The sequence below is a fragment of the Gigantopelta aegis genome, chromosome 4 (assembly GCF_016097555.1).
Source record: "Gigantopelta aegis isolate Gae_Host chromosome 4, Gae_host_genome, whole genome shotgun sequence".
In the NCBI taxonomy this organism is placed as follows: Eukaryota; Metazoa; Mollusca; class Gastropoda; order Neomphalida; family Peltospiridae; genus Gigantopelta; species Gigantopelta aegis.
The window spans coordinates 5,601,634-5,616,596 of record NC_054702.1 but is presented as its reverse complement, the minus strand read 5'-3'; the positions used below and the strand labels follow the sequence as shown (position 1 = coordinate 5,616,596).

Genomic DNA, 14,963 nt, shown 5'->3' with positions numbered 1-14,963 from the left:
CCCAGCCCCAATGTGGCTAGGTACAGCCCCGAGTCCTGAAGTTCCTCCTTTCGGTTTTCAGCTGGCCGTGTTCCCAAGCCTAATAACAGTAAATTTGATCAAGCACTGGCGCAGAACGCTTTGACACTTTTACTGGGTGTGATGATTGTCAGTTTTGTTCATTCCCCTGTAGTAAAGAAGAAGAGAAGAAAAATCCGTGTACGAGGTTCACCGGGGTCGCCCTGTCAGGAGTAGCGCCATTCCCGCACAAAGGCTGGCCCGACGACGTCAGCGCGCCGGTCAATGGGAAATACTGTTATATAGGGCGTGGACTCGCCCACTTAGCACCAGCTGACGCACCTGGCAGGCAGCAGATGCAGCTCCGTGAATAGAAACCCGATCCACGCCACGGAAACATAACAGGACTTGGAGAAACTGAAGCCATCCCAGTGACGCAAGGCACGCCAGACGCGCGATTCGCCGACCACCGCTAAACGACTTCAAAGCCGACCCGACAGATTTCTTAACAATAGTCCATCAAATGCCCGATATATTGATCTGTCTCAGTACGTTCAGTTAGTAGTGTGGACATTATAATCAACGCAGTCTCAGTCGGTGTATAGTCGTCGTTTAGTATATAGACAGACTTTTTAAAATAATCGATCTGGCTAAATATCATTTTGTAACAAATAACACAGATATCTATAATCATAATAATGCTAATTTAGAATTGTGAATTTAGATATATAAAGGTAATTTAGAATTTAGAATTGTGGATGGAGTATTCAATAACACTAGTCCGTGTTTAGCAGTAATAATAGTAGTGAAGATTTGGTGAGATTGTTGACCTGTCTAGCACTCAGTACATAGCTGTAACATCTTGTCCAGTCTCTAGACTGGTGCGATAGATTGCCATTGCAGCCAGTGACTGTTAATATTTCCTATGAATAACAGTCTACTAAATTTATTCAATGATACATCGGCTATTGGGTGTCAAACTATGGTAATGGAAACAAATAAGGTGATGATCAACATCAATAGAAAAATTCAAGATAAAAATAAAAACTGTAAAGAAGCGTGCAAAAATACAAATACAAATATCACAGATAGATACTGACTTTTACTCTAAACTTCAATTTGTGCTGTATTGGCCATTCTCAAAGAGAATGTTTCACCCCTGCACCACGGTGAGGTTACAGCACGCGCAGGGGCGGATAGGGAAAGCCCAACGGTCTGATCAACCCTGCCAGCTCGTGTACATCACGCGAAATCAACACTATTGGGCTAAACCCAAGTGCAGTGAATATTCGTGAATAGCAGTCTACTTACAGGTACAACAAAAAAGCCCCATTAAACTTACAACAAAACCCCCCGTTAAACTTACAAGAAAACCCCCCATTAAACTTACACAAACTGTTGCCCTTACAGACTATGATCATATGAAACAGTGAAAAAGAACAGAATCCTCTTATTTTCATCCCTCGTAACCAAGACTTGGGGCCTATGAAAGCATGTTCCAAGTTCACACATATCGAGCATCATCACCGGTAAGAGAGACCAAACTCTGTACAACAACAGTCGGCACAGCTTTCAACTAATGATCGGTACACTGAGCATCTCCCGACTGGAGAAACCATCAATGTCAATAATTTTATTAATGATTCCGTGAAAGCATTTATCTGCACTGAAATGATTCTAAAGCTATAGTTAACCCACCAAACGCCCAATGTAACAGAGCGATGAGACCATTCCAACCAATACTGCTCTCACCTTGGTACTCGTTTAGAACAGATTTACAACTGCGTGCATTTTCAACACAACGACTCCTCCCTTTTCAACTAGCAAATGTCCATATACGTCTATCATAATCAAGAATGCAAGAAAAATATCCAAGAGAGAGAGAGAGAGAGAGAGAGAGAGAGAGAGAGAGAGAGAGAGAGAGAGAGAGAGAGAGAGAGAGAGAGAGAGAAGAGTATAAACTGACATATACTGTTGACAGAAATATAGTTTGCAATAACATATAAATAGTATTACAAAATAGTTTTGAAACATAAATTAATGAAGACAAGTTAATGAAGAATGCGATCTGAAACATGAATTAATAAACGTGGTCAAGATAAGTTATCACTTAAGCTACAAGACACCATCGTTCCACAAGTACGTGTCCATACCTCCCAACTGTTTACAAACTGGAAATATGCAAATACGAACCTTTTAGCAACAACATCGATCAGGTCCCGAGACAGCGGCGGTGAATTCCAATCAATACCACACCACGGCAGTACAGCGAGGAGTACACAGGCAGTACAGAGTTAGCACACTGCTATCACACACAGCCGAGCGGAGATTTAACACGCTATCAGTCCGTGACGCAACAGAGTACAGCAAGCAACAGTAGCATCCACCAAGTCTACGCCCACTAACGAATACACCCGACGCAGGCTCCGCCGTCTGACTGACTGAACTTCGCTACACTCCGCTGCCCTCCGTCTCGGACCGACTCGCCGCCACTCGGCGCACTAATCACGATAACCAGCTGGCGTTCTCTCCACTGCCAACACGGCGCATACCCTCGACTAACAATAGATCTTTCAATTTGATACCGGTTGTGAGAGCTTCAACACATGTGCCGGAATTTCGGGCAGCGCTCATTTCTTGGTAGGGGTGACAGGTTGCATTGATCGATAGGAGTCCCTATAACGGTGAAGTGTATTACTAACGATCAATCGTACTGGTGTAAGGCTGTCACTTGAGGGGAAAGGGGGTGGAGTGGGGGTGGAGAATGATGAATCGGGGTGGGATGGGAGTGGGGAGAATGACTCGACAGGTCGTGCTACTGTCGTTGTTTTGTTTCTCGTTACTGTTTTGAGTTCATGGGTTTGTTACTCGGATGGAAGTGGATCTACCTTAGGGGGTCTACACATTATTGTCACGTCTGTTCTTGGTGTTACTTCTATAACATTACGCTGTTAACCTCTTTTTATGTTTGTTCCTTCTAGTGAAACGTCCATGACAACACACTAGTACTACAGTTTTATGCCTATGTCCAATTGAGGTTCAAGTACGTTTACATATTTAGTACACTGACTGTGTCGGTGGATGTGGGTAGGTGGGTTGAGGTGGGTGGGGAGTGGGTGGGGAGTGGGTGGGGAGTGGGTGAAGGGGAGCTCGCCAACAAGTGCATCAAAAGCCATGGTATGTACTGTCCCGTCTATGAGAATGTACACACAAAATATCGTTAGGTTTTTCGGGAGTATCCTATGCGACGAAAGTGCTCTCACTCTCTGTGTGTGTCTATAACTATAAATACGAATTTGTTAACCACCATAAAGCCACAGTTTAAAATATGCATGGCTATAATGGCGTGTGCGTATTCGGGTATATATGTATGTGTGTGTGCGTGCGTGAATAAATATTTACACGAAGCAATATCATCCGGATTGTACACACCACATAACACCAAAAGATAAGTAATATTCCAGATTAACACTGGATTTCCTGTTTCGAAAAGAATGAATTCATACGGGAGATGTTGACATCCAATAGCCGTGATTAATAAATTTAAAAAAAACGTGTGCCCTAGAGGTGTCGTTAAACGAAAGAAACTTTCATACGGGAGATCAAACCGTGACGTCATAGTAATATTTAAAACTAACGACCGTGCAAGTCGCGCGACACACACTGATGTATGAGCAGCTCAGCGTCACTGGCGGACGACGGACGCCTCCAACACATTCCGGGCGTGTCCCGCTGGCTAACGAGGCTAGGATTCCATGTTACATCACTCGGACATCTCAGGTGTCAACAGAGGCAAATACCCGCAGAGAACGTCTCTGAGACGAGACATTTCGTTCTTAATGTGGAGGTTCTTGTGGCGTGCTCGTAATCCTCCCAGTTGAACTAATATTACTAGAGTCGTAAAACTCGCCTAACACCGCGGACTGAGGCCGGCCTTTTCATGGCTTCAATAAATCTGTTTCTGTATCAATACTTTCCATGTCTTCATTAAGTCTGGGTCTGTATCAGTACTTTCCATGTCTTCATTTAGTCTGGTTTTGTATCAATACTTTCCATGTCTTAATTAAGTCTGGTTCTGTATCAATACTTTCCATGTCTACATTAAATCTGGTTCTGTATCAATACTTTCCATGTCTTCATTTAGTCTGGGTCTGTATCAATACTTTCCATGTCTTCATTAAGCCTGGGTCCGCATCTATACTTGCCATGGCTTCATTAAGTCTGGTTCTGTATCAATACTTTCCATGTCTTCATTAAGCCTGGGTCCGCATCTATACTTGCCATGGCTTCATTAAGTCTGGTTCTGTATCAATACTTTCCATGTCTTCATTAAGTCTGGTTCTGTATCTAACACAGTTCTTTACTCAGTTTTGATACAAATAAATTAAAGTAACATTATAGCGATCACATTAATACTTTTTTCAAGAAGCCACTTATCCCTATCATTGTTATTGTCCCATAGCAGCCATTAAAAACAATCACGAACAAGACGCCTTCTGTACGGAATACAGTTTATAACTAGTGAGACTTGTACCACTGTATAAGAATTCACAACATGTAATCTTAGTAAATTTTAACTTGTGAACATTGAATTACTTCATACACCAATTACAAACAGAACACAGTCTACATGTGTGTCGTGTCTCCTCCCTTCCATCCTCTCCGCTCTCTCTCTCTCTCTCTCTCTCTCTCTCTCTCTCTCTCTCTCTCTCTCTCTCTCTCTCTCTCTCTCTCTCTCTCAATCAATCCATTAACACGCTCGCACATATTAAATATTGAAGTAGTACGTCGATCCTGTATTGCATGTTATGAATGTCACCACTGTGGCAGTGTCGTGACAGGCCTTTTATGCAACCCTGAAATGGGGACGTACCCTATAATTAAGGTATTACCACAGTTCCGATGCAACCGGTTTTAGGTGAACACCACACATGTGGAAATATGTTGAAACTATCAATAACGATTGTCAGGCAGTCATAACCGTAATATGTCAGCAGCATAACGAGAATCTCGGAATGTTTGTGACTCGTCAGGCAAACATTGAAGGGTTCGTGCTTGATAACTTTTTGACAACTTTGGTTGCCACTGTTACAAATATAATACTCTAATTTCTTCATAAACTTGCATTAAATATATATTTGTCAACAGGGCTGTCGGGGCCGTCGAGTTGAAGATATCATATAAGTTCTTCCCATTAATAAAGGTTGTTTTGTTTAACGATATCACTAGAGCACATTGATTTATTAATCATCGGCTACTGGACGTAAAATTTTGGTAATTGTGACATATAGTCTTACAGATAGAAAGAAAGAAATGTTTTATTTAACGGCGCACTCAACACAGTTTATTTACGGTTCTATGACGTCAGACATATGGTTAAGGACCACACAGATATTGAGAGAGGAAATCCGCTGTCGCCACTTCATGGGCTACTCTTTTCGATTAGCAACAAGGGATCTCTTATATGCATCATCCCACAGACAGGGTAGTACATACCACGGCCTTTGATATACCAGTCGTGGTGCACTGGCTGGAACGAGAAATAGCCCAATGGACCCACCGACGAGGATCGATCCCACCGACCGCGCATCAATTGAGTGCTTTACCACTGGGCTACGTCCAACTACTACGTCTTACCATCCCATTTTAAATAACAGGACTGTTACCTATATTTAAGATGCGTCAAAAAACCATTATATAGCATTTATGATTTTATGATTTTAGAAAGAAAAAAAAAACATTTTATAGAATTTATGATTTAAAAAAAAAACACCCCACATTTTATAACAGTTATGATTTTAGAAAAAACACACCATATTTTATAGCATTTATAGGATTTATGATTTAAAAAAAAACCCATTTTATAGCATTTATCATTTTAAAAAACCCATTTTATTGCATTTATCATTTTAGAAAACAAATACCATTTTATAGCATTTATGGTTTTAGATTTTTATTTTTTTATTTTTTTTTATAGTATTTATGATTTTAGAAAAGCCCATATCGTCAACGTTGCCAGTATCTAGTATCTACCATATTTATAAGTTACAGGGCTCGAACTTAACAACAGCCATGAGGGATATGCCTCCCAAAACATACGATATGCTTTCTGATAATCAGTTAAAGTTAAAGGTTTTTTTTTGGTGGTTTTTTTTTAACGACACCACTGGAGCACATTGATTATTTAATCATCGGCTATTGGATGTCAAGCATTTGGTAATTCTGACACGTAGTCATCAGAGGAAACCCGCTACATTTTTCTTAATGCAGCAAGAGGTATTTTACATGCACTTTCTCACAGGAATGCACATACCGCAGCCTTTGACCAGTTGTGGTGCACTGGTTGGAATGAGACAAACTCAATCAGTTGAATGGATCCACCGAGGTGGTTCGATCCTGCGACGCAAGTACCTCAAGCGAGCACTCAACCGACTGAGCTAAAACCCGCCCTTCTGATAATCGTTGTCACAAGCAGCCTTTGCTTTCCACGTTATTTGTCAGAGAATTCTACTCGGAAATGGCGCCCCACACTCTTCGCATCCATGCTGTCACTACTGTCACCAGTAATATTAATATAATATTTGTCCTCCACTCAACAAGCCGCGACCACGTGGCTGTCACGGTGGCCAGCTGCCGGACACGCGGATGTCGTCTGCCGCTCGGTGACGGACCAATGAGCGGTCGGAATCGTAATACTCGAACAGTGTCGCCACGCGCATCACACGCGCAAAACCTGGCAGCTATAGACATTTCTGCAACAGTGTGTGCAAGTTTGTCGAATATCGATAAATTGCGAATATTCTGTTAGATTAATTTCGATATTAACTAACAAGTGACTGGCGACGTATTATTGAGTGGTAAGCATAGGAGACGATTGTTCGCGGATGATGTGTTATAATAGTAATGATATCAAACAAGTGGACAATATGTTCTTTCACCGTCCAACAGCTGGTGCATTCGTTCTTCAATATGGATCATAATTTTATAACCTTTTATAGCTGTTTTTGAAGCAAATAATAATCACACTCCAATTAAGGATAAATGCCCTTATACCCAAATATCGGGTAAAGGGCACCACTTTGGAAAAGCAGAAAAGTCTTCAACGATTTAAATAGAGAATATCTAGTTAATGACGTAGGATATCGGCTTTATCCTGTAGGAAAGCTGAGCGGAATTTCCCATTCGGCCTGGACAGAATAAAGCTGATATGTTACGTCATTAACCAGTGCTTATTTCACTTTACTCATCCGTTCATTCATCCATCCATCCACCCGTTTACTGCTGCTAAAAATTCCCTGCCCCCAACGACTGTGTGCCCTACTGCCACTACTCATTCCCAGTCCCCCAACGATTGTGTGCCCTACTGCCGCTACTCATTCCCAGTCCCCCAACGACTGTGTGCCTTACTGCCGCTACTCATTCCCAGTCCCCCAATGACTGTGTGCCTTATTTCCGCTACTCATTTCCATCCCCCAACGATTGTGTGCCCTACCGCCGCTACTCATTCCCAGCCTCCCCCCCCCCCCCATCCCCCAACGACGACTGTGTGTCCTACTGCCGCTACTCATTCCCTGCCCCCAACGACTGTGTGCCCTACTGCCGCTACTCATTCCCAGTCCCCCAACGATTGTGTGCCCTACTGCCGCTACTCATTCCCATCCCCCAACGACTGTGTGACCCACTGCCGCTACTCATTCCCATCCCCCAACGACTGTGTCCTACTGCCGCTACTCATTCCCATCCCCCAACGACTGTGTACCCTACTGCCGCTACTTATTCCCATCCCCAACGACTGTGTCCTACTGCCGCTACTCATTCCCATCCCCAACGACTGTGTGTCCTACTGCCGCTACTCATTCCCATCCCCCAACGACTGTGTGTCCTACTGCCGCTACTCATTCCCTGCCCCCAGCGGCTGTGTGTCCTACTGCCGCTACTCATTCGCAGACCCCCCCCCCCCCATCCCCTAACGACCGTGTGTCCAGCCACTGTGTGTCCTACTGCCGCTACTCATTCCCAGCCCCAACGACTGTGTGTCCTACTGCCGCTACTCATTTCCATCCCCCAACGACTGTGTACCCTACTGCCGCTACTCATTCCCTGCCCCCAGCGGCTGTGTACCGTACTGCCGCTACACATTCCCATCCCCCAACGACTGTGTACCCTACTGCCGCTACTCATTCCCATCCCCCAACGACTGTGCGTCCTACTGCCGCTACTCATTCCCTGCCCCCAGCGGATGTGTGTCCTACTGCCGCTACTCATTCCCAGCCCCCCCCCCCGCTACTGTGTGTCCTACTGCCGCTACTCATTCCCAGCCCCCCCCCGCTACTGTGTGTCCTACTGCCGCTACTCATTCCCATCCCCCAACGACTGTGTGTCCTACTGCCGCTACTCATTCCCATCCCCCAACGACTGTGTGCCCTACTGCCGCTACTCATTCCCATCCCCCAACGACTGTGTGCCCTACTGCCGCTACTCATTCCCATCCCCCAACGACTGTGTACCCTACTGCCGCTACTCATTCCCATCCCCCAACGACTGTGTGTCCTACAGCCGCTACTCATTCCCATCCCCTAACGACCGTGTGTCCTACTGCCGCTACTCATTCCCATCCCCAACGACCGTGTGTCCTACTGCCGCTATTCATTCCCATCCCCCAAGACCGTGTGACCTACTACCACTACTCATTCCCATCCCCTAACGACCGTGTGTCCTACTGCCGCTACTCATTCCCATACCCAACGACCGTGTGCCCTACTGCCGCTACTCATTCCCATACCCCAACGACTGTGTGTCCTACTACTGCCGCTACTCATTCCCATCCCCCAACGACTGTGTGTCCCACTGCCGCTACTCATTCCCATCCCCCAACGACTGTGTGTCCCACTGCCGCAACTCATTCCCATCCCCAACGACTGTGTGCCCCACTGCCGCTACTCATTCCCATCCCCCAACGAATGTGTGTCCCACTGCCGCTACTCATTCCCATCCCCCAACGACTGTGTGCCCCACTGCCGCTACTCATTCCCATCCCCCAACGACTGTGTGTCCCACTGCCGCTACTCATTCCCATCCCCCAACGACTGTGTGTCCTACTGCCGCTACTCATTCCCATCCCCCAACGACTGTGTGTCCTACTGCCGCTACTCATTCCCTGCCCCCAGCGGCTGTGTGTCCTACTGCCGCTACTCATTCCCATCCACCAACAACTGTGTGTCCTACTGCCGCTACTCATTCCCATCCCCCAACGACTTTGTGTCCTACTGCCGCTACTCATTCCCATCCCCCAACGACTGTGTGTCCTACAGCCGCTACTCATTCCCATCCCCTAACGACCGTGTGTCCTACTGCCGCTACTCATTCCCATCCCCAACGACCGTGTGTCCTACTGCCGCTATTCATTCCCATCCCCCAAGACCGTGTGTCCTACTACCGCTACTCATTCCCATCCCCTAACGACCGTGTGTCCTACTGCCGCTACTCATTCCCATACCCCAACGACCGTGTGCCCTACTGCCGCTACTCATTCCCATACCCCAACGACTGTGTGCCCTACTGCCCCTACTCATTCCCATCCCCCAACGACCGTGTGTTCCACTGCCGCTACTCATTCCCATCCCCCAACGACCGTGTGTTCCACTGCCGCTACTCATTCCCATCCCCCAACGACTGTGTGTCCCACTGTCGCTACTCATTCCCATCCCCCAACGACTGTGTGCCCCACTGCCGCTACTCATTCCCATCCCCCAACGACTGTGTGTCCCACTGCCGCTACTCATTCCCATCCCCCAACGACTGTGTGTCCTACTGCCGCTACTCATTCCCATCCCCCAACGACTGTGTGCCCTACTGCCGCTACTCATTCCCATCCCCCAACGACTGTGTGACCCACTGCCGCTACTCATTCCCATCCCCCAACGACTGTGTGTTCTACTGCCGCTACTCATTCCCATCCCCCAACGACTGTGTACCCTACTGCCGCTACTTATTCCCATCCCCAACGACTGTGTCCTACTGCCGCTACTCATTCCCATCCCCAACGACTGTGTGTCCTACTGCCGCTACTCATTCCCATCCCCCAACGACTGTGTGTCCTACTGCCGCTACTCATTCCCTGCCCCCAGCGGCTGTGTGTCCTACTGCCGCTACTCATTCGCAGACCCCCCCCCCCCCCCAGCCACTGTGTGTCCTACTGCCGCTACTCATTCCCAGTCCCAACGACTGTGTGTCCTACTGCCGCTACTCATTTCCATCCCCCAACGACTGTGTACCCTACTGCCGCTACTCATTCCCTGCCCCCAGCGGCTGTGTACCGTACTGCCGCTACTCATTCCCATCCCCCAACGACTGTGTACCCTACTGCCGCTACTCATTCCCATCCCTCAACGACTGTGTGTCCTACTGCCGCTACTCATTCCCATCCCCCAACGACTGTGTGTCCTACTGCCGCTACTCATTCCCTGCCCCCAGCGGATGTGTGTCCTACTGCCGCTACTCATTCCCATCCCCCAACGACTGTGTGTCCTACTGCCGCTACTCATTCCCATCCCCCAACGACTGTGTGCCCTACTGCCGCTACTCATTCCCATCCCCCAACGACTGTGTGCCCTACTGCCGCTACTCATTCCCATCCCCCAACGACTGTGTACCCTACTGCCGCTACTCATTCCCATCCCCCAACGACTGTGTGTCCTACAGCCGCTACTCATTCCCATCCCCCAACGACCGTGTGTCCTACTGCCGCTACTCATTCCCATCCCCAACGACCGTGTGTCCTACTGCCGCTATTCATTCCCATCCGCCAACGACCGTGTGCCCTACTGCCGCTACTCATTCCCATCCCCCAACGACTGTGTACCCTACTGCCGCTACTCATTCCCATCCCCCAACGACTGTGTGTCCTACTGCCGCTACTCATTCCCATCCCCCAACGACTGTGTGTCCTACTGCCGCTACTCATTCCCTTCCCCCAGCGGCTGTGTGTCCTACTGCCGCTACTCATTCCCAGCCCCCCCCCCTCCCCCAGCCACTGTGTGTCCTACTGCCGCTACTCATTCCCAGCCCCAACGACTGTGTGTCCTACTGTCACTACTCATTCCCATCCCCAACGACTGTGTACCCTACTGCCGCTACTCATTCCCTTCCCCCAACGACTGTGTGCCCTACTGCCGCTATTCATACCCTGCTCCCAGCGACTGTGTGCCCTACTGCCGCTACTCACCGACTCAGTGAGGCGAGTTCTGGGTCAGTGTTACACGGCGTCTGACTCGGTTCACAATGACGTGCTGTACGCGCTTCAAGACCCATTATTCCGATGAGATGAGTCGCCTTAAAGAGGTAACCGATACCCGAGACGTTCCCCAGCGAGTTACGACAGTTGCTCTATTATTAGGCTGTCTCTTGCTCCTGGCAAACATTCTCCCGTGTATACCAAACTCTAATCAAGCCCACCCCCTTTCAACCCAATTGACCTGCGCGTCACATCGGGTCGCCCCTGTTAACGAACATAAAGCACTCTGCATTCAATATTACACGGATTTCACTAATGGAGATTAGCGACCCAGTAACACGATCGGTATATACATCACTGTTTTCACGCCGTATCAAAACCACAACTTCAACCTCCCTATTATAGAAGCTGTCAATATAATTACTCCCTTCATCCCCCCTCCCCATCCCATCCCCTCCAGCATCACTGGATGTGCTGAGTCAGTGACATTAAATGTGCTGAGTAGACGAAAGCTAACAAGGAAATAGTCACTAGATTGAAATGTAACTGACTATATTATAATCTCTAGAATGGTGTTGCAGTTCATGGGATCGGGATCTAGAATGGTGCTGCAGTTCATGGGATCGGGATCTAGAATGGTGTTGCAGTTCATGGGATCGGGATCTAGAATGGTGTTGCAGTTCATAGGATCGGGATCTAGAATGGTGCTGCAGTTCATGGGATCGGGATCTAGAATGGTGTTGCAGTTCATGGGATCGGGATCTAGAATGGTGTTGCAGTTCATGGGATCGGGATCTAGAATGGTGCTGCAGTTCATGGGATCGGGATCTAGAATGGTGCTGCAGTTCATGGGATCGGGATTTAGAATGGTGCTGCAGTTCATGGGATCGGGATCTAGAATGGTGTTGCAGTTCATGGGATCGGGATCTAACAGTTCATGGGATCGGGATCTAGGTGACGCGGTAGAGTGCCCGCCTGTATTGTTTGCGTTCTAGGATCGAATCACATCAGTGGACCTTGTTTGGTTTGTGTTGTTCCCAACCAGTGCACCACGACTGGTATATTAAAGGCCGTGGGATGTGGCGTCATGTTTGTGAGAGGGTGCATATAAAAGATCCATTGCTACTAATAGAAAAATGTAGCGGGTTTCCTCTGCAATACGATGTATGTAAGAATTAATAATTGAATAGCCGAGCACGATGATTAACAAATCAATGTGATCTAGTGCTGTGTTAAACAAACAAACAAACAAACAAACAAACACAAACCATGCATTTAGACAGCTAATCCAGTTCTGCCCCCCCCCCCCCCCCCCGCGGGGGATTCTAACTGAGCGTAAAGGTTAATTTTATAATAAAAGTGTTACCTATGAACTGTACGTTTAAATTTACTTTTTGCTGTTCACAAGCGCCACAAAGCCTTTTACAAAATTCACTAAATCGTTCAACAAATTTTGTGTGAAGCTGTAAACTCAATTGTAATAATTTATTTACTAGTCATAGACTCTTAAACTAAACTACCTTTTGACAAAAAGGTACGGTTTTGTTTAGGTATGTTTTGGTTGTGTGTTTTTTTAATTAAATTAAATTAAATTTATTTTATTTTATTTTATTTTATTTCATTACGGGACTACATATTTTATAATATACATTTATTATTTCTAAGTCAATGTGGCCAGCAATAATTGAGAAATAGGGAACAGGGAAAACTTTAAAAAAAAAAAATGCAATTCAGAAATACTTCCCTTTCAGCGTTACTTCCCTTTCACTCAATGAAATACCGTAAGGTCTCACTACACAGATCACTTCCGGGTGAGAGTTCATTCATCACGGTCCACTATAGTTCCTAATTGTGACACGTTATGGTTCACATATTCACTTCTAGGAAATGGTGAAGAATTAAAACAATATGTATGTTTAATGGTAAGCCTTCTGGCTGTATTTTGCCCATGTTATTTTGTAATATTGTGCATCGACCTTTTGGGACATGGGTATATAGCGCACGTGACAGCCGGAGTGAATCGATTAATGAACCACCTGTTCGGACCGGTACTACAGCCAGATGCGGTCATATAGCAAAAAACTGAGACGGAAATGTTCTCAATTTTACAGTGAAAATAAATGCTTATATAATGTATGTTCGCAATGGTGTATGTTGTTGGTGCCAACGAGAACCCGTTCTATGGGCAATCTTCACTTGAAGTTGGGCAGTTTAACATGGGTTTCAATGGCAGATGACATCGGTGTAGTGAGACCATAATGTAAAACATGAAATTACTGTTTATCCCAAAATATATAACTTTAGCAAGCCAAAATGAAAATGTACAAGTGTAGCATCCTTATAAAAGGTAATTACATCGATGTTGATTTCAGCCAAGTGTATGGGGGCCCTGTTTGGGTAAATATTGCAAACATGTCAATTTTATTTATTTTTATTATTTTTATTTTAATTTTATTTTAATTTTTTAGGGGTGTGTTTGTCAAAATATATATTCTAGTGTTCTTACATGTAATAAATAAATTAATCTGAGTGTCTAACACTGAGTTTCTCATTGTAAAAGGTCAAAATTCAAGGTCACAAGGTCAATATCCAAATTCACCCTAATTTCTGTGATTTTGTGCATAATGATTTTTTCAAATGTACAGTCATAATGACAAACAGTTTTGATGGTATTGTGAATATATAACATAGTTTTCTACTATGAAAGTAGAATTTGTGTCTGCCATTAACAATATGTGGATCTTCATGCTGAAATATACAGAAAACCCCAGGATTTCAACACTTGATTATGAAACAATTGTTGCCCATAGCAACAATTGATGGAAACTAATATTTTAATGAACTAACTAGATAATTATCTTCTTTGTATGTTCCCCATATCAGAACTACCAACAAGGTCATACATTACCATATAGTGGCTGCTTGTTTGATGGCCATCTATTGTGTGGATGACCAAGGAGTAACAATGTGATATGAAGTTTTATTGGATGGTATGGTACATCTATCTTTTGGTGTATTGGTTAGAGTTCATAAGTTACACGGCTCTAGTATAGCTTTTCATGGTGTAAATGACCCAAATTATCAAACTGACTTCAAACCAAGTTTGACAAAATTGGTCACTAGACTTTAAGGTCTCACTACACAGATCACTTCCGGGTGAGAGTTCATTCATCACGGTCCACTATAGTTCCTAATTGTGACACATGTTATGGTTCACATATTCACTTCTAGGAAATGGTGAAGAATTAAAACAATATGTATGTTTAATGGTAAGCCTTCTGGCTGTATTTTGCCCATGTTATTTTGTAATATTGTGCATCGACCTTTTGGGACATGGGTAAATAGCGCACGTGACAGCCGGAGTGAATCGATTAATGAACCACCTGTTCGGACCGGTACTACAGCCAGATGCGGTCATATAGCAAAAAACTGAGACGGAAATGTTCTCAATTTTGCAGTGAAAATAAATGCTTATATAATGTATGTTCGCAATGGTGTATGTTGTTGGTGCCAACGAGAACCCGTTCTATGGGCAATCTTCACTTGAAGTTGGGCAGTTTAACATGGGTTTCAATGGCAGATGACATCTGTGTAGTGAGACCTAAGTACATTTGTAATACAGAGTTACGTCCCTTACCTGCCTCAGAAACCAAAAAAAAGAGTCGATAAATAAAACATTAAATACATGTATAGAAAAAACACTAAAAGAAACCCCACATTTGAGTAACATAAA

At 45.3% G+C, this 14,963-nt stretch overlaps 1 protein-coding gene across 3 annotated transcripts in view; it reads right to left on the bottom strand.

The window, feature by feature from the left end:
* Positions 1 to 14,963, bottom strand: part of LOC121372543 — a 40,916-nt gene that overhangs the window by 4,658 nt on the left and 21,295 nt on the right. The window contains exon 1 of one of the 3 annotated variants that reach the window (XM_041498933.1): positions 2,191 to 2,621. The exons of the other annotated variants lie outside the window; for them this stretch is intronic. Coding sequence (XP_041354867.1) covers positions 2,191 to 2,206 — 16 coding nt within the window. The 5' untranslated portion in view covers positions 2,207 to 2,621. Of the gene's footprint in view, positions 1 to 2,190; positions 2,622 to 14,963 lie in introns of those variants that run through there. 3 annotated transcript variants of the gene reach the window in all.